Below are 24,569 nucleotides of genomic sequence, written 5' to 3'. Positions count from 1 at the left end.
TTCATTTTACCAGTGTCATGAAGTACAATATGTGACGAAAAAACAATCTCAGAACGGCCTGGATAAGTCAAAGCGTTTTAAAGTTATCAGCACTTAAAGTGACACTGGTCAGATTTGCAAAAAATGGCCTGGTCCTAAGGTGTAAAAAGGCTGTGTCCCTAAGGGGTTAAGAAGCACTAAGCAGAGAGATTCTGGAGAGAATAGCATCAGGCCAGCTGTGTGCATAGTCCCTTAAAGGGAACTTGTCACATTGAACATGGTGTGTGTGCTGCAGGCAGCATGTTATAGAGCAGGAGGAGCTGAGCAGATTAATATATGGATTTTTGGGAAAAGATTCAGTAAAACTTGCATTTCATTCATTTAAATTCCTGCTCATTCTGGGCTTTGAAGTCAAGGAGGCGGAGCTATCAGTAATAGCTGTCAATCATTGATAGGACTGCCTCCTGGACTTCAAAGCCCAGAATGAGAAGGAATTTAAATGAATGAAATACAAGTTTTACTAACTTTTACAGTAAAACTATATATTGATCTGCTCAGCTCCTCCTGCTCTATCACATTCTGCCTGCAGATTATTTTGCATTTTCATGGTGACAGGTTCCCTTTAATCAGCCACTGTAAAGATTACCTTGCACACAGAAATTTCATTCATGTGAATTCAGTTTGCATAACATCATGCATGTGCTGAAGAAACAACCCCCTTCAGATGGATGGAACAGATTTTTCAGTCACAGAATCCCCAGCTCCAGCGATGGCCCTGGTGCTCGACTACGACACCCCTCTTTCCATTAGAGTGACGTTCTACAAAGGGAGTGCACAGGCATGGGATACAGCGCTAGAACAGAGAGGTCTAGGGCAGGCAATCTAATTGAAAGAGGGACATGATTAAAAGCAGAGGGGTGTCATAGTCTAGCACCAGGGGCATCGTTGGAGCGGTGCTCAAATGGCTCATCTGCATAATAATAAAAGTTCATATTTCTCTGGAACTATAGTACCGACGGACATAAGAAAGGTATTGTTTTACTCAGGCTATGTGGGTAGATATATTCTTATGGTTTTCATCAATACATAGAATATTCCTATCTAGAATACATACTTCTGTTAGTGACCGCCTTTCTTTGTTTATAAACCAGTATTAGTATGAGAGGCAAGCATAGGATTCCAATGACGCAGGCCACTATTGCCAAGACAGCTGCTGTTGTACCTGAAAAGGAAAATATGTCATTGACTCATTATTATTATTTTCATTATTTTTTTTATGAAAGTCATAGAACCAATAAATTTTAAACAGCAGATGGCTAAAACAGGCAATCATGTCCATAGGTTCTACAGTTATGGTATCAGATGAGGCAAGCTGCAGAAATACAATTTTTCTTCAACTGTTTTGCCAAAATAATGTACAAATTCCTTTGTCTCTTCTCACAGAACAAAGTTTTTAAGTTTTCGGATAGTGGTAATTTTGTCCCCATAAAGTTAAAATAGGCTTCTGTCTGACAGGCCCAATCTATGTGTTTTTGTTTTATTTTTAATTCTCATATTAAGAGGAAAATCTATCCAAAACCATTAAGATAATCTGATTAAAGGGGTTTTCTTACCCCAAGACAAACCTGGAAGTTTAACAGAAAGAAAATATGCAATCTACTATTGAACGTCGCCAAGGCCCCCGTCCAAGCCATCCCATCTGTGGTCCATGCACCACTGCAGCTACTCTCTGGCCCCAGCAGTGACTTGTCCCCAAGCGACACATGACCACAGCAGCTCAGTGGTCACATGTTTATTCCTGAATTTTTTCAACAAATTACCATCAGTCTGCAATAAAGTCCAACTGGGTGTTACCAGTTAGGGGTGTATCCCTGCACAGTCTGACACTGTCCAATCAGTGCAGTCAATGGCAATTCATTCATAATTTCTAGCAAGAATAATAAAGGAATGGCACAACACAGAATTATATGAAAAGATGGTCCATTATATTATTGATGCAAATGGCTACATTACTCTGAAATGCATTTAGATGTTTTGGTCTATTAGCCAGTTTTTAGGAATGTCAAAATTCCACTCAGAGTTGTGCATTTAGAGGAGCATCTGGCTTTAAAATATATGCAACAGATAAGTACCTTCAGTTCATAAGATACACAAAGTTCAAACAAGTTTTGATGGACCTTTGTCGATTTTAGACCTCTACATCTAGAGGAAAGAAGGTTTCTCCATCAGCATGGAAAATTATTTTTTACTATAAGAGCAGTGGGACTCTAGAACTCTCTGCCCAAGGAGGTGGTGATGGTGAATTTACTAAAAGAGTTCAAGAGGGGTCTAGATGCATTTCTGGAGTGTAATAATATTACAGGTTATAGTTATTAGATATCTGGAGAAGGGTTGTTGATCCAGGGAGTTATTCTATTTGCCTGATTGGAGTTGGGAAGGAATTTTCTCCCCTAAAATCAGGAACATTGTCTTCTACCTCATGTTTTTTTTTTTTGCCTCCCTCTTTAGAGCAGTTAGGGTGAGGGGGGGGGGGGGGGTCACCTTTTTCAAGTCAGCTGCCTCAAGCAGATAGGGAATAGATAGAAACAGGGATGCTCCCACACATGGGCAGGTTGAAATATACTTTGTGTGTATCATATATATTACTTATTTCTATTAATGAGCTTTATGTATCTTTTGAACTAAGGGTTCCTAGTTTTATTTTATTTGCTCTGATACTTTTGACCTAAGATATTCATATTTAGGATACGTACAGGACGTTCCAGTACCCAATCTTAACAAAATCTATTAGCTATATATTAATATTATATATTAAAAGCAAGTGGTTTACAACCATAAAAAGCAGGACAAACTATTTACGCATTTTAAATCCTATGAGGATTTTTCATCATAAGGGTAACTGACCAGGAGCCATCAGCGCGCCAAACATTACATTGGGATACATGCACATGATCCAGGACACGGGGGTTAGCTGATATTGTTTCATTGTTTGCCTGTTTTCATACTTAGGGTTGCTTGATGCCCTTACAATTTAGTTCTGTTATTCTGTTAAATATAAGTAGGTTATCATTTGCAAACATAAGCACATAAAAAGAGAAAAGTATACACCCCCTCACCATCATTCGCTTGGTCCTGTGAATGAAGTAAACATGTCTTTAGATTCGGGTCATCTAAAATATAAGAGAGAGAAATTGAATATTCTGAAATCAAATGTGTAGTCTGTTGTTGTAATAACTTAAAGGGGTTGCCCAGAGGGTCAAAATTAACATTGCAGCCTATGGGAGATTCTCTGTGTACCTACGGAGCCTTGCCACAAACCCGAGGCTGCCATAGCAACCAAATGGCCCCCTCAACCTCGGTGAGGGAAAGCTATTTAGGCCCCAGAAGGATGCTGAGGTTGCAATTTACCATGGCATCTGAATGGTTAAATGTCCAGGATTAGCGTTTTTGCTAATCACCAGCTTTTCCTCCAGGTGCCTGCTGTGGTGCCCTCTCAGCTTCTGAGAAGAAGCCATTCGATACTTTTGTCCGGTATCGACCTCGATACCGGGATTTTACATTTTTCGATACTAGGATACACTACTGCGCAGTCTAGTATCTCAGAGCATGAAGCACGCGGCTCTCAGTGCACGCCATGATCGCTCAGCAGCACAGGGGAGAAGGAGTCCCTCTCTCCCGCCCCCTGAACCGACAGTGCCACCAAGCAGGAAAGAGAGGGGCGGAGGAGGGGAGGGCGCACTGCGCCACCAATGAAAGTTAAAGAGTGGACCCCATAGGTACATACTTTATTCATTAAGTAGCAGGACATGTAGGGCATACATAGGATGTCCCTGCACTTAATATTATTTCTGGTTGCCGTTCCGTTGCTCCGCTGTGGCCCCCGTTACAGTGTCCCATGCTGTATGCTAAGTAACAGCATCGGAACACCAGGGTGGAGACATTAGCTTTTCTCCCTGGGCGTTCCTTCTCCCTGGTTGTAGCACTGTCCAATCGCAGCACAGAACGTCACAGCCAGGGAGAAAAAGAAAACTCACCTTCTCCCATAGAGAAAAGCTGATGTCTCCTCCCTGGTGCTCCGATGCTATTACTTAGCATACAGTGCGGGAGACTGTAGTGGGGGCCACAGCAGTGCAACGGAGTGGGCCCAGAAATAATAGTAAGTGCAGGGACATCACCCATGTATGCCCTACATGTCCTGCTACTTAGTTAATAAAATATGGACCCATGAAAGGTCCTCTTTAATGTTTAATACAAATGCAGGAGGCTGGGTGCAGAATCACATAGCTGTCGCCCAGCCTCTATGAAAGGAAGCTGCAATCAGTGGCAGTTAAGCCCCGGGGGTTAACTGCCGCTGATCACAGCTTACTGTCATACAGGCTGGGTGACGGCTATGTGATTCTGCTGCCTGCAACCAGCCTCCTGTATTAAACATTAATTATCATTGGTGTCGCAGTGCGCCCTTCCTCCTACCCAGTATTAAATCAGTGGTGGTGCAGTGCGCCCCCCTCCTCCCCAGTTTTAAAATCATTGGTGGCGCAGTACGCCCCACCCAAGCCCTCCCAGTATTAAAATTATTGGTGGCAGTGGCTACAGGGTCCCTCTCCCCTCCTCCTCATTGGTGGCAGTGGCAGCTTCTGATCTGAGCCACAGCTGTGTAATCCTGGGGCTCCGATCGGTTACCATGGCAGCCAGGATGCTACTGAAGCCCTAGCTGCCATGGTAAGCTCCCTGCTGCTGTGTGTACTATGCACAGGGCAGCAGGTAGAGTGTAAAGTCCTATTCACCCTAATAGAGCTCTATTAGCGTGAATAGAACAAGGGATCAAAAGATCCCAGGTTATAGCCCCTAAGGGGGGAAAAGTTATTAAATAAGCAGTAAATAAAGTTTTAAAAAACACCAAAATATTAAGTATAAATCAACCTCTTTCCCAATTTCACATATAAACAATAAATAAATAAACATATTACATATTTCCACGTCCGAAAAGCCCAAACTATTAAAAAGATATCCTATGTGGTAAACACCATAACAGGAAAAAAAAAAAAAAAAAACAGCATGATTCGCCATTTTTTGGTCACCTTGTCCCCCCAAAAAATAAGATAGGACTGTTCTTTTTATGGGCGTTCCATAAAAAGCGGAACGCACACAATTTTTTAGTGTTTTTATTGTTTTCGCATGGTATCGAGTTTCGCAATACTTTTTTATGGTATCGAAACCGAATAAAAATTTTGGTATTGAAGCAACCCTACTTGAAAATCCTCCAAGAAGAAAACTGCAAGTGTCACTGATCAATGGTTTAATTCTAGTGTTGATTACAAATATTCTAATTGCAAATTTATATCGCGAATATAGGTACTTCGAAAATTCAGGAATATTTAGAATATAGTAATATATATTCGTAATTTTGAATATTCAAGATTTTTTTTATTGCGAATTTTCGTAATGCAAATTTTTATCGCTACTATTTCAATTGCCGAGTGAAAACATGATTCCTCCCTGCTTCTTGCTTGTGGGCCTATGAGTCATAGCACTATATTGAATATATTATTTTTTTTTTGAATATTCATAATATTCTAAAACAAGAATATATAGTAATATAGCGAATATTCGAAAAAAATAAAATTAATATACAGCAATTTAGCTAATATAGTGCTATAATCTTCTTTGTCTAATAGTTGTAATTTTTTTCTTATCTGAAGTTCAGATTGGAAAAAAAATTACAACTATGAAAAAAAGATTATAGCACTATATTAGCTAAATTGCTCTACATTCGTTTTTTTCGAATATTCTCTGTATTGTTATATATTCTTGTTTTAGAATATTATGAATATTAAAAAAAAACTAATATATTCGATATAGTGCTATGACTCATTGGCCCACAAGCAAGAAGCAGGGAGGAATCATGTTTGTGCTCGGCAATTGAAAAATTTGCAATAAAAATTTGCATTCCGAAAATTCGCATATTATGCGATCATTACCTTGCCGATTTTCAGAGTAAAAAAAATCGTAGAATATAACGAATATTCAAATTCACAAATATTTGCTGAATATTCTACAAAATATTCGCGAAATATCGCGAATTCGAATATGACCCCTGCTGCTCATCACTATTTAATTCCTCTTTATTAAAATTACAGTCATAGGATGTAGAGATGTATGTGGCAACATCCATTTACCATGTTTTCACACTTCTGTGTATTGAAAATGTTAGGAATAGATTTGGGGAATTTCAGGATACATTTAAAGCCGAATTTCCACATCCTTCGAGGTAGCGAATCAATTTAACCTAAAATAGTATATAAATAAAAAAATACCTCATCCATTTGCTCAGGACTGGTTGCCCACCACCATCTTGCTTGAAGATCTTGGCCAAAATCCCGTGCGTGGTGACATATTACATCACCAGGTGTGATGACGTCATCTTGGGCCACGTGAGATTTTGCTCTCCAGACCTTCAAGCAAGATGGCGGCGGCCGGCCCGTCACAAACAAATGGATGAGGTAAGTTTATTTATTTTTTATTTTACACTCTTTTATGTATATCAGATACTGCGATCATGTTTGAATGCAGCATCTGAGGAGTACAATGACGAGGAGCTTCGCAGTCTCCGTTTTCTGTCATTGTACCCATTACTTTTACAATTCATCACATAGCTGATTTTTTAATAAAATTCAGCAAAACAGCCACATCGAATTTTACCAAACTTTGTTCATCTCTAGTCAGGAATGTTGAACTTCAAAAATGTCATTACCTTTTTTCACCTGAAAATCTATATAACTGTGGGACATGTGTCGATAATGTTTCTTATCTGTCTCGTACAGTAAACAGCAGTACCCGCCATTGTTCAGTTCTGAGACGTTCATAAGAGTTTTGTGAAACACCTTGCCATGTCGAGGGCCTCCTTGATGTATTTTGTGATTGTCATGATCTCTGCAGTCTGGGTTTCTTTCCTTAGTAAAAGTCCAATGTATGGCCAGTTGTTCGTGTGGCTCCTTTGGGTTTCCACTGATGGTGCAAGTGAGGTTCACATTCTGCCCTTCTGGACATATATACTTTACGTATGGAGCAGTGACGGAGTATGCGTCGATCTGATCTACGGGAAAATGAGAAAACAAAGTCTGTTGTAACTCTGAATAGTGAAACTTTGTAAATCTCAAACCCCAGAAGTTGAGTAAGGTGGAACTACTCCCTGAATAAAAGATTTTGTTGTTTGAATTATTTGAAGAAGCAAGATATATAGCTTGAACGTAGAACACAACTATAAAATATGATACAGTATTATAGCATATAACATTAAAGGGCATCTGTGTTGCTCCCATGTTCATCTGTTGAGAAACATGATGTTTTAATATATGCAAATGAGTCTCTAGGTGCTGTTACACCTAGGGGCTCTGCTCTCTCTGCTACTGCCGTGCCCTCTCCACTTTGATTGATAGGGCCAAGTGTGATGAGGTTTACGCTGCCTGGTCCTGTCATTTAATGGGCAGAGGGCACAACAGTTACAGAGAGAGTTGAGCCTCTAGGTGTAATATTCATATATTAAGACATCATTTTTCTCAGCAATGCAGGCACATATCAACATGGGACCAACACAGATGTCTTCATCTGCCAAGTGCACATGCAACAGGTCAGCCAGTTTCATAGGTACAGATCTGCTGACATATGTCTTTCCATATTAGGGAAAAATATTATAATCATAGTAAACAAGGAAATCTGCGTTTACAGTAACAAAATGTGTATTCTGTATTTCTACTGTTCCACCACACTTGTTATTTGCAACACTTCAAATACAAGAGGATATAAAAGTGCTTTCCTGACTGCCCTACAAAGACTCTGAGGCTACTTTTGGCTAGCGTTCTTCTTGCTGAGAGATTGCTAACTGCCAGACATGCCCATATGCACTTGCAGATATTTTGCCCATTTGACAGACTTTGACATAGGAGTGCATAACTGGACTGAGAGAAGCAGCATTATCATTTCAACAAATTTACCACCATTTAGGTCATTCTGACCTAGCTGTAAGGAGGTCTTGGGAGCGGTGATTACTTGAGGGCACACAGGCTCCGGACAGCCCAGACAGATCACCAATAGAGAGGACTGTTTGATCCATATGTGAGCAGCTCCCAGAGTTTTGTTGTGCTCCATCTGGACACAGGTGGCACCTTCATTACACACCCCTGTCTCTGCCATGGCCATTTCCTGATGCTTGGCAGAAGGAAATTTGGTACCACGGTCCCATTATATGTCCTGCCATTGACTTTGTCATCCACTCATGCCTTTGTTTGCAGTGGTGTCATGAATTAGAAACCTGGACTGCTATGTACTGGAACCGTAACATCTTTAGCAACAAATCTAAGATCTGTTTGAGGCCCATCGGAGGTCGGGTTTTAGTATTGAGGTCTCGCGGTGAGTGCTTCAATCCTATCTTTGCTGTGGAGCAACACACTGCCCCAACTGTTGGTGTGATGATATGGAAGCCATTACATGCAACAATCTGTCACTCCTAGTAGTGATAGTATGGACACTAACAACTTAGAGATATGTGAAGACATCATGTGACCACGTGTTTGTTTTTCAGCAGGATAATGGTCACTGTGACCAACTGTGACCAACTCCCTCTGAGTGCAATGTCTTAGCACATTCCTCGTTCTTCACACTATACCTCTAATTGCGAGGAGAGACTTTCCCAAGGGAGTACCAGGTGCTACCTCGGAGGGTAATTGAAACACAAGGGGATCGGGACCTGAGTGTGAACCCACTGGACTGACCTCCAGGTCACACAATACACCCAGTGGATGCTGGGATGGCAGAGGCTGATCAGCTGGAAGCATAGTCAGGGTATGAAGGCAGAAGTCAAGGCAGGAGGCAGTCAGGCAAAGTAAGTAAATAACTCCTGCAGGCCAGCCATAGGATATGGAAGATGGGAGGCGAGCGCATGCTGCCTCAAATAAGGAGGAGAGACACGCCCGCACACACCCTAAATACACACAAGGAACTCTGAGCCAGAGTGCAAACTATGCTGAGAGCCAGGAGGGAGATGCTGGTGGCAAGAGAGCAGACCACAGCTAAGAACCCCGCTGCCCATGCCTGTCAACACAACGAGCAGCAGCGGGGAGGAGTGAGGGAGCCAGGCGCCTGTACCTGCATGTGGGAAGCCGGGTTAACACTTGCCCACACACAGCATGGGTTTCCCAGAAATACTACACTTCCTTTGTCTGTCCGATTGCCAAATTTTTATAGCCAATAGAGCATTTATGGGACCAGCTGAGATGGCAGCTTCAGCAGTCTACAAGCATGCAGAATGTAGAGGCCCAGCTGCAACATAATGTAGGGATAATGTGCCACAGGATACTATAGGGAACCTGTACGCCACCATGCCCAACCATTTCTCATCTTGTATCCAGAATAGAGGTGGCCCAACAGGGTACTACAGCCTCATTTATATTGTACAGTTTTCCCCAATAAGCTCATAATCACTTACATATATCATCATTACATTCACACATAGAAAGTTTCATTCAGTTCCAACAACTCCTTTGTGCATTATATATATATTTTTTTTATGTATTAATGTATTTTGAATCAAGGTTTAACTCTCCATCTTCTCTTCTAGAAGAAAAAAGGATCAGGTATGTTGATATCCAACCTGCCCATCCTCATTTTCCAATGTCAGCCATTGTGGGAATGTTTGCCCTCATAAACAGTAGAACCTAGGTTAATCTTTCTGAAATCCTCAAGAATACAGAGTTATAATGTGCAAAGGCCAGCTTAAAGTGGTTGTTCAGGATTTTACAAGCTCTGTTTATACAGTGGATGGAGATGTGTAGTTCAGGGGCCAAAGCTTCTGCAGCTGATCGGCAACACTGGTGGGTGTCGGACCCCTGCCAATAAGGCAGTGATGGCCTATACCAGGGATCAGCAATCTTCGGCACTTCAGCTGTTCTGAAACTATAACTCCCAGCATGCAAACTTACTCAGCCGTTCTTGTAACTGTCATAGAATTGAAAGGAGGATTCTGGGAGTTGTAGTTTCACAGCAGCTTGAGTGCTGTAGATTGCTGATGCCTGGCCTATACTGAGGATAGGTTATCACTAGTAAAATCCTGGAAAACTCCCTTAACCTTTTTAACAGTCACGTTAAAATTGAAAAAACCCTGCCAAAAATGTCAAAAATGTCACTCTCCTCCTGCAGCTGCTCCAACATTCTCCTCCAGACTGAAGGGTAGTTGGGACTGATTTAGCTGCTCATATCTCTGGTTTTGTACCAGCTAGACATATGGGCTTCTGTTTGAAAGCTGACATTCCAAACTTTCAGACAATACCAGAATGACAGCAATATGTTCAGCACAGGTGAAGATATCACTGAAAGAAATCGGAATGCAGTGAATGAAGCTGAAAGTAAAAGTAGAAGCAGGTTTTACCCGCAATTATTCCCGACTCAATTTCTAACAGTGATTTCTCCTCTGTTGATTGGACTTTAGCTGTCATTTTGGTTTGTATGAAAGCCTGGAATGTCAGCTTTCAAACAAGACTAGCTGCCATTCAGTAGATAGCAGCATCTAAAGAAGCCCTCCACTTTCTGCCCGAGCCCAGCCGGGCAAAACAGTTAGCTACTTTTTCCACTCCTGGAGCTGGACTCAGGCAAAACAGTTAGGTGGTTAAAAAGAATCTGTGACCAGTGCCTTCTCTATCAAACTGTTTGCATAGACTCATATCTGTGGTTCACTTCATTAAAGCACTGTTTTTTGTTTTGTTGATCTGAGTCTTCGCTCCCGAGTTATTATACTTTTTCTTGATATGCAACTTAGGCCTTTGGTGCAAGGAAGGCCTCACTATTGCTCTTATTGCTCCTAAGCTCCATTCCTTTCTGTGGCCAAACCCTACCTCACAGCTTTGCCACTGCCTAGCTCTATCAATCAAAGCAGCCAAGAAGGGGCTGGCCACGGAAATTAGTGAATCGTGGGGGCAACAAGAGCTATGATGACGCCTAAGTTGCATATCAGAAAAAATATTGTTTTGCACAAACACATAGTTGTGGTTCACATGAGTAAAAACACAGTTTTTCTTTTGTTGATCCAAGACTCTGTTCCTGAGTTTTAATACTTTCTCCTGTTATAAAACGCAGTCCTTTGGTGCAATGGGGGCGTCACTTTTGCTCTTGTTGCCCCCAAGCTCCACTCATTTCTGTGGCCAGTAGAGATGGCCTTGTGGTTCGCCTGGCGGTCGTTTTGCAGGCGAACTTTGCGTGTTCGCCATTCGCCGAACATGCAAACATATGGCGATGTCCGCCGGTGCCATATTCTTTTGCATTGCACTAAACTTTTACCCATGACACATTCATCAGATGGGACAGGACAGCCAATTGAGACATTTCAGCACATGGACATACCCCCTACCTTATAAATATACCCGATCTGGCCGCCATTTTACATTCAGTCTTTTGCCAGTGTAGGGAGAGATTGCTTTGTGGAGCAGGGACAGACTGTTAGGGACACCAAACACTAGCTAATAAGGCCACAAAAGTCCTTTTAAGGACTGGTATAGGTGTGCTATCAATAGGTGTGATATACTGAGGGGTGTGATATACTTATACTATACTTTCTAACATAGAATGTATATTATAGTGCATTTGTATTGTGCAGCAGTTGTGTGCGGTTCTGCTGCGATACCGCAGCTATATAGAAGGACAAGCGCTATTGGAACAACAATTTGCAAAGAGTGTGATATACCTATTGCCCCCCCCCCCCCCCCCCAAAAAAAAATGGCCATTAAAAATGGATACAAGGCCAGAAAATGAATGTGCACAGTGATGTAAAATGGCTATGGAAAATTAACATTGTGCTTTTAATGACCTTTTTTCATGTAGCCTAAGGTTAGGAACTTTTCATAGATCTTTTTAGCACATATTCTTTGAAATTCATTTCACAAGGTCAAATGTGTACTTATTTCCTATTGGAAACATATGTAAACCAAAGTGTTGTCCAGATATGGTCAGTATGTCCTTTTTACAAGATGTCACAATTTTATCTTGTTCTGTAAGACCACAAAATGCTGAAGAAATGAACTAGTGACCTGTTTTTACTGTTGTTTTGTCACTCATTTGGCCATGGCTTTCCTTGTGCTCAGCCCATGTATCCCCATGTTTTTGGAAAATATATATCTTTTTAAAGTTTAATATTGCTTTAATGAAGGTGTCTCTTTTCACATTCCCAAATGCAGAACTCCTGTTAATGCAATATAGATGGTGATCCCACAGGACATACAGAACAGTGTTGTCTCAGCTTGTTGCCAGGCCTCAGTGGCGACTCTAGGATCAATATATAGGGGGGGCACAGAAGATACACAGTCAAAAATGGGGGGGCACTAATAATTTTCGCCAGCTAATCATACTACTGAAAAATACTAAAGCAGCCGCTTCCCCTGCAGCTACGCCCCTGATGCCGGGGTAATATAATTAAGGGGTATCAGGGTACATTGGGTATAATATAACTGAGGAGGGCTATCAGACATTATAAAGAGGTAATACAGCTTACATTACCCCTGTATTACGTCCCTGATAGGATAGCACTCCTCAGTTAGGTTACCCCTGTATAATGCACCCTGATACCCCTTAGTTATATTATATAACTAAGGGATATCAGGGTACATTACACAGGGGTAATATAACTGAGGAGGGCTATCATGGGACATTATACAGGATAAAATGTAAGCTATATTGCAACCGTATAATGCCTGATAGGCCTCCTGAGTTATATCACCCCTGTATAATAATGTACCCTGATACCCCTTAGTTATATTATATAACTAAGGGATATCAGGGTACATTATGCAGGGGTAACATAACTGAGGGGTATCAGGGTACATTATACAAGGGTAATATAACTGAGGAGGGCTATCATGGGACATTATACAGGATAAAATGTAAGCTATATTGCAACCGTATAATGCCTGATAGGCCTCCTGAGTTATATCACCCCTGTATAATAATGTACCCTGATACCCCTTAGTTATATTATATAACTAAGGGATATCAGGGTACATTATGCAGGGGTAACATAACTGAGGGGTATCAGGGTACATTATACAAGGGTAATATAACTGAGGAGGGCTATCATGGGACATTATACAGAGTTAATGTAAGCTATATTACCACCGTATAATGCCCGATAGGCCTCCTGAGTTATATTACCCATGTATAATAACGTACCCTGATACCCCTTAGTTATATAACCCCGCTGAGATCATATAACTAAGAGGTATCCTGGTACATAATTATACAAGGGTAATATAAGTTACTCAGGAGGCCTGTCAGGCATTATACAGTGGTAATATAAGTTATATTACCCCCTGTATAATGTACCCCGATACCCCTTGGTTATATTACCCCCATGTATAATGTACCCTGATTACCCTCAGTTATATAACTGAGGGGTATCAGTCAGGGGACATTATGGGTTATATTATAACTAAGGGGTATCAGGGTACATTATACAGGGGTAATATAACTAAGTTATAGGGGTAACCATATCATCAAGGACAGGTTGAGGAGGGGCTGGGCGCAAACCAAGCAGGAGGGAGGGCAGGCCATGAGGCGAGGTAGTGGGGGTATAGGGGTACATTTTTTTTAAAAACTTTTTAGCAGGAGCAGAGAGAACTCAGAGTCAGAACATGAAGGCAAGGCACTCACTGGCAGGCGGCATATTACCCTTGTATAATGTACTACCAATTATACCCTAAGTTATAGGGGTAACCATATCATCAGGGATAGGTTGAGGAGGGTCTGGGCGCAAACCAAGTAGATGGGAGGGCAGGCCATGAGGCGAGGTAGTGGGGGTATAGGGGTACATTTTTTAAAAACTTTTTAGCAGGAGCAGAGAGAACGCAGAACATGAAGGGAAGGCAAGGTACTCACTGGCAGGCGGCAGCAATTTGCAAAGTCCGTTTGCGCGGGCGGGCAGGCACGCAGCAGCGCAGCTTTACGTGTTGACGACCGTGACGTCAAGTCGTCAACTCGTCTCTGCGGCTGCCACACTCCCAGCCTGCGCCCTGCACGCTCTGCCTCCGCGAGTCCGCTGGGTCCAAACGCCGCCCCCACCACGGCACCACCCCATCTGTCATGTGACTCCACTCCATAGCCGACGGACTGGCACTGACTGTATGTTACGTATCTGTGTGTTCTCTTCTCTGTCAGTGTGTGTACTTTTAGTGCGGGCGGCCGGCGCAGCAAGCAGCGATTAGCGCTAGACTCAGAGATATTCAGCGAATCAGCGGGGGGGCACCCGGGGGGGCAAGGAATGACCTGGGGGGGGCAATTGCCCCCCCTCGCCCCCCTGTAGCGACGCCACTGCCAGGCCTTCTTCAGACTTAGCATTAGCAGAGAATACTTATTAGTCAGTCTGAAGGGCTCCTCAGATCTACTTACAATATGAAAGTATGGGGTACATTTAATATTGCTGTCTAATATTTAGACAGCGTAAACTCAGAGGAGGTAGTCTGAAGATGCAAAGAGGTTAGATACCTTTCTTTATTGTATGCCAGATCATGGTTGGCTTACTTTCACCATTATGTTGCACCAAAATAAAACAGCACACTCTATTAATAAATCTTGCAGATTATATGAATTTACCTAGCCTTGTGAGACACAAAGAGTGTCTACAACCATTAATAAATGTAACTCAGTTTAAATAATAAATATGCCCCTATGTTGTTGTTTTTTTTGACCATACACAACTTCCACCCAAAGTGTCTTGAATTCCAACGTATTCTTGCTGTCCATGGTGTCTCTTATCTCGTTCTGAAAGTTTCCATCAGGACTAGGGACAGACATAATGAGTTCTGCCAGCAGGTGGCGGTGTCATTCAGTGATATTCCCTCCTGCTCACAGAAGACAGAAACCAGAAGAGGAAAGTTTATGTAGGGGAGGGGAGTTGTGGCTTGTTATCACAAGTCCTGCTAATGCACATTTATCATGTTTGACTGAAAGGCCAGAAGTAATAAGATACACAGAAGGTACTGGCACAAGTCAAACACAAGCCCTTATTAGCACGAGGAGACGCCAGTCTCATGAGACAACCCTTATCAATGTATATTACCCTTTACACAAGTAGATAATTGATTCGATGGAGTGTTGAATACTCGAGTCATCAATGTTTGAATGACAACCCTTTGGATACTCAGAGTATTGTGTAAAATATTTTGTGTGATCGTATCATAAATTGTTTGTCAGGCAAACGGTTCAATTTCCACCCACTGTGGCCTCTTCTGTGCTGTAAACAATGCCTGTTCACGACGAACGATGATTTAGGTCTCCACATCGGCGGTCGCAAGAAGGACAACAAAGCGATTATTGCTTATCATATGATCAATGCTTTTACCCTACTCGATAATTGATCACTTTTGCTCAATTTTACACTTTTTAAATGATTATCTGCTCATGTGAAACATCTGAGGATGAGATAGCACGCTGCTGAAGTGGCTGCACAGGAAGCTTGCAAGGTAGATGTGCCTAAAAGTTGTCAGCAAAACCGCATGTGGTTTGTGACATCTCAATGATGTATCTTCTATGAGTAGTAAACATGCAATTATTTCTTGACCTGAAATGGGAATGCAAATACAGGGAACCTGTCGGCAGATTCATGGTTCCCTAACCATGGGCAGCACAAAATGCCGACAGGGTCAACCATCATTACAATTAACTATATTCCCACAGATGGGGAAAGTCATAAGGGAACATTTCAGAGTAAAATGTACTTCTCTGTAAAGTGGCCTGTTGGCTTTTCACGCTGCCCTTGGCTTTGGCAGTATACATCTGCTAACAGATCCCTTTCCAAGTCCTAACAACAAGTGACCTCTAAATGACTGAATATATTAAAATGTTACCGTTTCTCTTTAAATTGCACGTAGTTAAAGGACTTCCAGTGCCAAGGTTCACTGCCATATGTGCCCTCGGCAGCACAATCATGTGCCATTCATGACCATGTGACTATGCAACTAATCCTTGGCCAAGGTAAACCAGACGTGGCAAAAACCACACAGCACCAATAGCATGTGAACAGCACAGAATTTATAAAAGTAGGTATTACACATTTTTTTTTTGGGGGGGGACATTTGGGTCACAATGGGCATTTTTGTTAGAAACACCCTTAAAGGGGTTATCCCACCTTCTCATTTCCATGCCATGGCTGCTCTCTCATGTTTGAAAAACTGCTCAGTCAGGGGGTGTTTACATTTCTATTGACTGACAGCGGTCTGCTGATCTACTGACTCCGCCTCCTTGCTTGGCGTGCTCGCTCCCGTGTGAGCTGGAAATCATTCACTCAGCCGCCGCAGCTACAATCCTACTTCTGCCATCCATAACCTAGACTTACAAGCGCAGGAGAACTAACAAGCGCGCAGGTGCAGAGAGTTCTCTGCAAAAAAAACACAGGACGAACCAAAAGAATCCATCGCGCAGGCGCGAAAATGCGCAAGCCCGAGTGTCAGGTCGGGCTGCGTAGAAAGAAAAGAGGATAGCGCGCAAGCGCGGCCAATGCTCCGGTGTCGCTGGGGTGGCCGTAACCTATAACAACTGGCTGAAAACAAGGCTACAAAAGAAGGTCAAAAATATAAGAAGGGAGGCCGAATATCTAATAACTTCTATTGGGTAAGTTGGTACTGGTGTCAAAAACTGCACAATTAGGCAGACTTCAAAAGATGGGATAACCCATCATGGCTGCCCATTAACCCCTGAAGAAGCCAGAATACTGGTGAAACATGTCAGGGGGCAGTGTTAGTTTTTAATCGCTGTCAGCCTGGCCGACGTTGCTTGGTTTGGTTTAGCAATCAAGTTAGTTGTGGTTTTGGCTACTGTGCACCGAGTCCGTGTTGCGGTGTTAGTTGCCACTAATCCCAGTCTGAGATCAACTGAGACGCTTTATGCGCCATTCACATAGTGGGTTGATATTTCCATTTCTCCTACCACTCTATATGGCTGTTATCACAACCATTCTCAGCTGGCAGAGTTACCGCGGTGGTACGGTAGTGTTCTGCCCTTACAGTGGTAAGGGTGAGAGATAGTGCACATCTAGTGCACATCTCCTCACCCCGCCTAATTGTTAAAGCAATATACCTATCAGTGAAGTGGTGTACTGTGTTTTTAACACCCCTTAATTTTTTGGTTCTGTTTAAGTTCAATTAAAGAGTGCACCTCGCACACACTTAGCATTTAGATTTTACTTGTATTCAAATAAAAGTGAAGTATTAATTTATACCTGGGTCAAGACAGGTTCTATTGCCTGGATAGGCATTTGTAAATAAACGAATATATTATTATAGACACGTTCATGTAGCTGAGATGACTTCTAGGTCCAGAGGCAGGACAGCCAGTATCCTTCTTTCCCAGGGACCTGCCCTCTCAAAATTGCTGCAAGGACCCCATAATCAATCATCTGGTAGCATCTTGCTGCTGTGTGAGAGGGTAATATTTGGATGCATCCATATGGTGGGACCCAAAATACATTTTACTGGTGGGCCCTAAACAGACCAGTCCGACACTGGCTGACACTATACATATATAGTGGAGAAATAAGCTAAACTGATAAGATTACGGAGGGTCTGGATGGGCATTGCATGGCACAGATATACTCTGTTTGTGCTTTTTGAATACCTGTGTCATGCTTCGCTCCTCAGGCCCTGTATTAAAGGCATTGTCAAGCTGCTGAATTTCATGTGTGTCGAAATGGATCCAGGAAGTGGAGCCTACTGGGTCCTGGTAAGTGTCAGAACATGAGTGGTGGGGAAACAGAGGTGAGTATACCTTATTTTATAGAATTTTTATTTATTTTTTACGCTGATCTGAGCTACCTTTGAGTGCTTGGTCCTTAAAGGGGTTGTCTCACTTCAGCAAGTGACATTTATTATGTAGAGGAAGTTAATACAAGCCATTTACTAATGTATTGTTATTGTCCATATTGCATCCTTTACTGGCTGGATTCATTATTCCATTACATTATAAACTGCTTGTTTCCATGGTTATGACCACCCTGCAATCCATCACTGGTTGCCGTGCTTGCACACTATAGAAAAAAGCTTTGACCTCTCTGGTTGCCAGGACAATGGGAACACACATAGGCTAGTGCTTTTTCCTATAGTGTGCAAGCAGGGGCACCACTGATATATTGCAAGGTAGTTGTAACCATGGAAATGAGCAGTGTATAATGTGATGGAAACATGAATCAAGCCAGCAAAGGATGCAATATGGATAATAACAATACATTAGTAAGTGCCTTGTATTAACTTCCTATACATAATAAATACTATGTGCTGAAATGAGACAATCCCTTTAAAGCAAAGCAAGGTATATCAGTTTTGGCTAGGATATTTCTTAAAATAGTAAATCCCTGATATAGACTTAGAAGGTGCAATCTCAAGGTTATAAAGAGGAATTCCTATTTACACATACAGTCTGTAGCAAAAATATTTTGACAGCAAGTTGTTAGCACAGATTCTCAGTGATACATATTTCAATAGGAAGTACTTTATTCAAAAGCCTGGTCACAGAGGAATTTAAAGGAAGGGCTGACACATTTATAACAAGGAACCTTTCAGGAAACTAGAGTGTATGGACGAGACGTGAACAATGCAATGTACAAGACCATTGTCATGGCTGTGAGAGAGAAGAAGAATCTTGCTTCAGAAAATTTTTACTATAGTGCATTTAGAGAATCTTCAGACCCTTTCACTTTTTTCACATTTTCCCTGTGTTATGGCCTTGTGCTAAAATAAAATAAAAGTTTTTCCCTGTCTTTCTGCACGCAATACCCAATAATGACAAAGTGAAAATAGAATGTTCCAAATCTTTGCTAATTTATTGAAAAAGAAAAACTAATATCTTGCATTGACATAAGTATTCAGACCCTTTACCTAGTACTAAGTTCAAGCAACTTTGGCATCGATTAAAGGCTCCAGTCTTCTTGGGCATGGTGACACAAGGTTTGCACACCTGGATTTGGGGATTTTCTGCCAGGTCCTATCAAGTTCTGTCAGTTTGGATGGGGATTGTCAGTGGACAGACATTTTCAGGTCTCTCCAGAGATGATGAAGTGGGCCACTCAAGGACATTCACAGAGTTGTTGTGTGCTTAGGGTTAGTGTCTTGTTGAAAGATAAACGTTTGTCCTAGTCTGAGATCCAGAACACTATAGATAATGTTTTCATTACAAATATATCTTTACCTTACTCCACTCAGCTTTCCCTCAACCCTATGACCAGCCTTCCTGTCCCAGCTGATGTAACCACCATGATTGAATGTAGGGATGGTATTGGGCAAGTGATGAGCAATGCCTGGTTTCCTCCAGACATGTCACTAAGAAGTGGGGCTAAAAAGTTAAATCTTAGTTTCATTAGACTAGGGGATCTTGTTTCTCACAGTCTAAGAGTCCTTTAGTTGCTTTTTTTTGCAAAGTCTAGGTGGGCTTTCATGTGTCTTTTACTAAGGCGAGGCTTCTTTGTGGCCACTCTGCCATGAAACCCAGATTGGTGGAGTGCTGCAGAGATGGCTGACCTTCTGGAAGTTTCTCACATCTGCACACAGGATCTTTGGAACTCTGCCAGAGTGACCATTGTGTTTTTGGTCACCTTTCTTACCAAGTTTGGTGGGAAGGCCAGCTCTAGGAAGAGTTCTGGTTGTTCCAAACGTCTTCCATTTAGGAATTATAGAGACCATTGTGCTCTTGCGAACTTTCAGTGTTGCAGTATCCTTCTCCAGATCTGTGCCTCCACCCAATCCTGCCTTTGTTCTACAGGCAGTTCTTTTCTCCTCCTGGCTTGGTTTTTCTCTGATATGCACTGTCAGCTGTGAGACCTTATATAGACAGCGGTGTGTCTTTTCAAATCATGTCCGATCAACTGAATTTACAACAATTGGACTCCAATCAAGGGGTAGAAACATTATGATAGAAATGTGTCTGAATACTTATGCTTTCACTTTGTTATTATTGGGTATTGAATGGAGACTGATGGGGGAATATTTTTTTAGCACAAGACCACAACATAACAAAATGTGAAGAAATTTAAAGGTCTGAAGAATTTCCAAATGCATTGTACATACTTTTATGGAATAGATACTAATTTTCTATCAACAGCACGCTAACTCGGCTATTTTCATATCTTACATTCACATAAAGGGGTATTCTCATTTGCAACATTTATGTCATATCCGCAGGATATGGTATAAATGACTGACAGGTTTCAGCCCCACCTATCTCCAGAATGGTGGTCCCCCAACCCACGTTGATGCTGTGAAGCAGCAAATTTCTAGTTGCACTGGCTACATAGCCCACCATATGTAAAAAAATATATATAATTAGACATGAGTAAGATGGTTCTTAAGAATCAAAATTCCACTAAATAATTTTTTTTTGTAAGAATTTCTTGATATTCAATTCGGGAGAATTTTTGGAGAGAGGGAGAGATTTTCCAGGCATCCAAGTACTTTTGATTCAGGTAGAATCAATTTATACCTAAATCCATACGCATGGTCATTTCGGGCACAACACAATTTTAAAAAAATAAAAAAATTTCACATGATTATGTACAAAGCAGAACTTCAGTATCACTTTTGGGAAGTAAGGCAAGCTTGCACAACTATTAGAAACAACAAGGTTCAGACGTTTGAGGAGAATGACGTTTGGTTTACTGTAAGCAGCCTTGAGCAATATTATGACTAAATTATTACTAGCAATGAACAGGTTTGTGGCTGCTCTGACCATTTTCTGCTCCGACCTTCTTTGCAAAGAATAAATGAATTTTCTTTCACCAATAGGAGGTCTAATCTATATGCACTTGTATGTAGTATTCATGTAAGAAGTCCTATAGAGTCCATTAAATGTGAAGTGGAAAACATTAACTTACTCCCCATACCTGGACAAAATGCAGACCCATATGTTATTGTATTTACTAAAAATATACCCTTTTGGTTCTGTGTTTCTTTTGAGAAATGGGGTCTAAAAACATATTGTTAATTTAGAAAGAAAGCACATGATGAAACACAGAAAGGCTACTTTCACATCTGCGTTTTGCTGTACAGTTTTGATATCCATTGCAAGATCTCAAAACCGCAGATAAACTCTTCCGTTTTCTCCCCATTCATGTTCAATGGGAACAAAACTGAAAGAAATTTAAAGGAGTGCATCAGAATGCACTGTGTTCTGTTTTATTGCACTCCCATGACGCACACAAAACCGCTGCAAGCAGCGTTTTTGGGTACGCCATGGGATACTGAGCAAGACAGACATAAAACAAAATGTTAATCAAAGGTGCACGATCCAGCGTCCAGTGACTTACAATGGTTTTACTGCTGGACCCGGCTTGTTCATTTTGGAGATAATACAACCAGATCCGTTCTGCTGGATCCAGCAAAAACGCAGATGTGAAAGTAGCCTAAGCATAGTATGTGACTATGTAATGTATGAATTTCTCATTATGACTCATAGAGGCATTTCCAAGCATTACTCCCCCTCAAACATTATGTATGACATGCATTTTCTCAAATACGTCAAATGGATGAGGGTTGTTGGCCAGCCATGTTGTATTTTGGGATCCGGTGTTGCCTTCCTCTTGTGTCCACATGTCATGTTGTATACTGGGATCCTGAGCAATGCGATCCATACATAGGTAGCTATAGGGGGTGCGGAGGTAACAGTCGCTACCGGGCTCAAAGACCCTTGTGCAATTTAAGAAGACAATTGCATTATAGAAAGTGCATGCTGGTCAAGTTACACCTCTGACTGGAGGGAAGGGGTTAGGTCAAAAATTTGGCATAAGGGGGTACTGATTCAATGTTTGCCTTAGACAGCACGAAGGCTATCTGCTTCCCTGCCACTGGCCACAAAGCCCTGAGGGAAGGGGGGCCCAAGCTGAACTCTTGCACCAGGGCCCATGAGCCTTTAGCTACCCCCTGTATAATATAAGTATAACACTAGGTCTATGAGTGACAATGGGCCATCATAATTTAATATTTTGCTTTGTACATTATTGAATTCACAGTTCATTTGGATTTAGTAATCTCTGGAACTCCTTAAAGAGCCTCTGTCAGTAGGGCTGATCAGGCTGATTTACACCAGCAGATTATCTGACCAATTTCTGTCCAATTGGACCAATAGTTGGTGTGTGTAACAAAAGATCTGTGTATGTAAGCGGCCGTCTCACCAATGATTGGTCAGGAGAATCTGTCAGATAATGTGTGTGTGTAAATGCACCCTTTGGAGCAGCGTTCCTGAGACATTAATATTATTTTTACTATGCAAATTAGCCCTTCTGAGCACAAAGGGGGAGGCCAGAAGCCTTGGAGCACTGCTATTCTAATGCCCACCTCCTCTAGGCACTCCCCCTCCCCTTTGATTGACAGGGCTAGACATCTCATCTAGTCCTGTATTCTCACAACTCCGTCACCCATCCTAATATTGTATGACACTTATGTACCCTCCTTATTCTCAGTCAATATGTAAAAACTTAATCAGCCCCCCCCCCCCCTCCCCCAAAGAAAACTTGGTGACATAGTGGTCTTATAATTAGAATATAACAAAAAGTCATTGGTGGTCCAGCAAGAGCACGGCCGCTGGGAGGATCGCAAGGTAAGTATGCTCTCCTCCTCCATACAAGACTCACTCCACTGCCACCATTGGTGGAATCAGACTGGCCCACCAGAATGCCAGAGCATCCTCTTTAGAGCCCAGGCTCTGGTACCATAGAGGACACCAAAGGTCCAGAGGAAAAAAAAATACATTTTAAGCTCCCTTTGGAGACAATACCTTGCCACTAGCGTCTATTTCTTTGAATCAAAACCTATTAGACTTTCAGGATGATATGGGAGTTGGGCCCCGAGAATAATTTCCTCTGGTGGGCCCAAGGAACCCCAGTATAAGGCTACATGCACACGACCATATGTGTTTTGCGGTCCGCAAATTTGCGGATGCGCAATAAAAACGGATGCCCTTCCGTATGGCATCCGTTTTTTTTGCGGATTCATTGTAATAATGCCTATCCTTGTCCGCAAACTAGAAAAAAAATAGGACATGCACAATTTTTTTGGCAGGGCAACGGAACGGACATACTGATGCGGAAAGCACACGTTTTTTGCGGACCGATTGAAATGAATGGGTCCGCATCCTATCCGCAAAAAAAAAAACTGAGCTGACACGGAAACAAACAACGTTCGTGTGCATGAGGCCTAACCCTGCTAGACCCCCATGTAATCTGCCACACATTAGCGAACCATGCATTCCTGCTGATGAAATATGGGCCCTAGTAATTATTGGTGGCAGCAGAGCAATCCTCATACGCTGTGGCTGGAGTAACAGAAAAATCCAAATGGGCTGTGCTTATACCATTTCCGTAACTCCCATACAAGTGAATGAGAGCCACAGAAATAGCATAGCACAGCAAGCTACACTGTTTCCGTAACTCGGATGTTAATAAGTTAAAATCTTGGGACAACTCCTTATAATTTTCAGAACAACAGAAAAAAAGTGATAGATGAAAGGTACTGCAAAAAAAATGAAAGTGGCGCAGCTGGCCAATTGCAGTTGGACTGAGGGCAATCTGTATTCATACCTGACTAGCTTTCTAAAAATGAATTTTATATGTATATAAATGATAATTTGGCATCATATAGCCATGTGATGTCATGTGGAATTTGGTTTTTACACATCTGGCCAATACAACCAATATACATAATAAAGTGGTGATCAAATATAGCTTACCACAGCACACAAGTTCACATAGGCGTTCATTGTCTGCGAGTTACTATGCGCCATGTGGTCAGAATGTAACCTATAATAGTCAGCTTTTTCTAAGCATTTACACAGGAGAGTAATAAAATGAGTGTATGACTGTGACTGGTGGCTGGCTCAGCTAGGAAATGGTGCAGGAAGTGGCTTAGCACATGTGATGATTCTCCATACAGTAGAGTAACAAAGGCTTAGTACATAATGGTGAATGAATTAATTGTCCAAAAATACAATGAGAAGAATCTCCCATCATTCTACTGTCACGACCATGTTTATGGCCGTGACTCCTTGGGAGCCGCATACAGTTGCCCGCGGTTTGGGTTGTAGTGTCAACCGCAGCGGGAGGCATATTGTTGTTGGCCTCAAGTGCGGTTGCCGCGGACAACAGCTATGTGTGTGGTTCCCTTGGAGTTGTGTGCGTGTTTGTATGCACTTTCGTATGTCTGTGTGCACTCTGTGTTATGTGTGGTGTGCACTTACATCTTCCCCTCACTGTGGCTGTCCGTGGCAACGTTTGGTTATTAGTGTACATGTGGTGGCAGTGTCCCGGCCTTCGGGCTGACTCCCAGGACACGGTTGCCACCCATGTCGTTGCAACAGCCACAGTGTGTTTGTTGTTTGGACACTTCCCCTTTAAGTTGTGTTTTCCCTTCTGTGGTTTTGGAAGGGTTAACTCCCTTTCTGTGTGTGTTAGTCATGGGGTGTGTCTGACTGTTGGGTGTGGCCTCTTGGCCCTATAAAGCCTCAGTTGTAGGCAGTAGCCAGAGAGGGTGCTTCAGCCATGCTGGCTGGAGACAGCCTCCTGATTACTTACCAACTGCCAGTGG

At 42.1% G+C, this 24,569-nt stretch overlaps 2 protein-coding genes across 2 annotated transcripts in view; one reads left to right on the top strand and one right to left on the bottom strand.

Annotated features, from left to right (window-relative positions):
• The window catches only part of CDH23 (cadherin related 23), a 1,302,172-nt gene that overhangs the window by 1,080,996 nt on the left and 196,607 nt on the right, over positions 1 to 24,569 (top strand).
• Positions 1 to 24,569, bottom strand: part of VSIR (V-set immunoregulatory receptor) — a 75,326-nt gene that overhangs the window by 18,235 nt on the left and 32,522 nt on the right. Inside the window, exons 2-4 of the mRNA XM_044300082.1 lie at positions 6,731 to 7,072; positions 3,096 to 3,149; positions 1,094 to 1,201 (exon numbers count right to left, since the gene is read on the bottom strand). Coding sequence (XP_044156017.1) covers positions 1,094 to 1,201; positions 3,096 to 3,149; positions 6,731 to 7,072 — 504 coding nt within the window. The remainder of the gene's footprint in view (positions 1 to 1,093; positions 1,202 to 3,095; positions 3,150 to 6,730; positions 7,073 to 24,569) is intronic.

Source organism: Bufo gargarizans, chromosome 6, assembly GCF_014858855.1.
Source record: "Bufo gargarizans isolate SCDJY-AF-19 chromosome 6, ASM1485885v1, whole genome shotgun sequence".
Taxonomy (NCBI): domain Eukaryota; kingdom Metazoa; phylum Chordata; class Amphibia; order Anura; family Bufonidae; genus Bufo; species Bufo gargarizans.
Note: the sequence above shows the minus strand (reverse complement) of the source record. Positions and strands in the feature narration are given on the sequence as shown.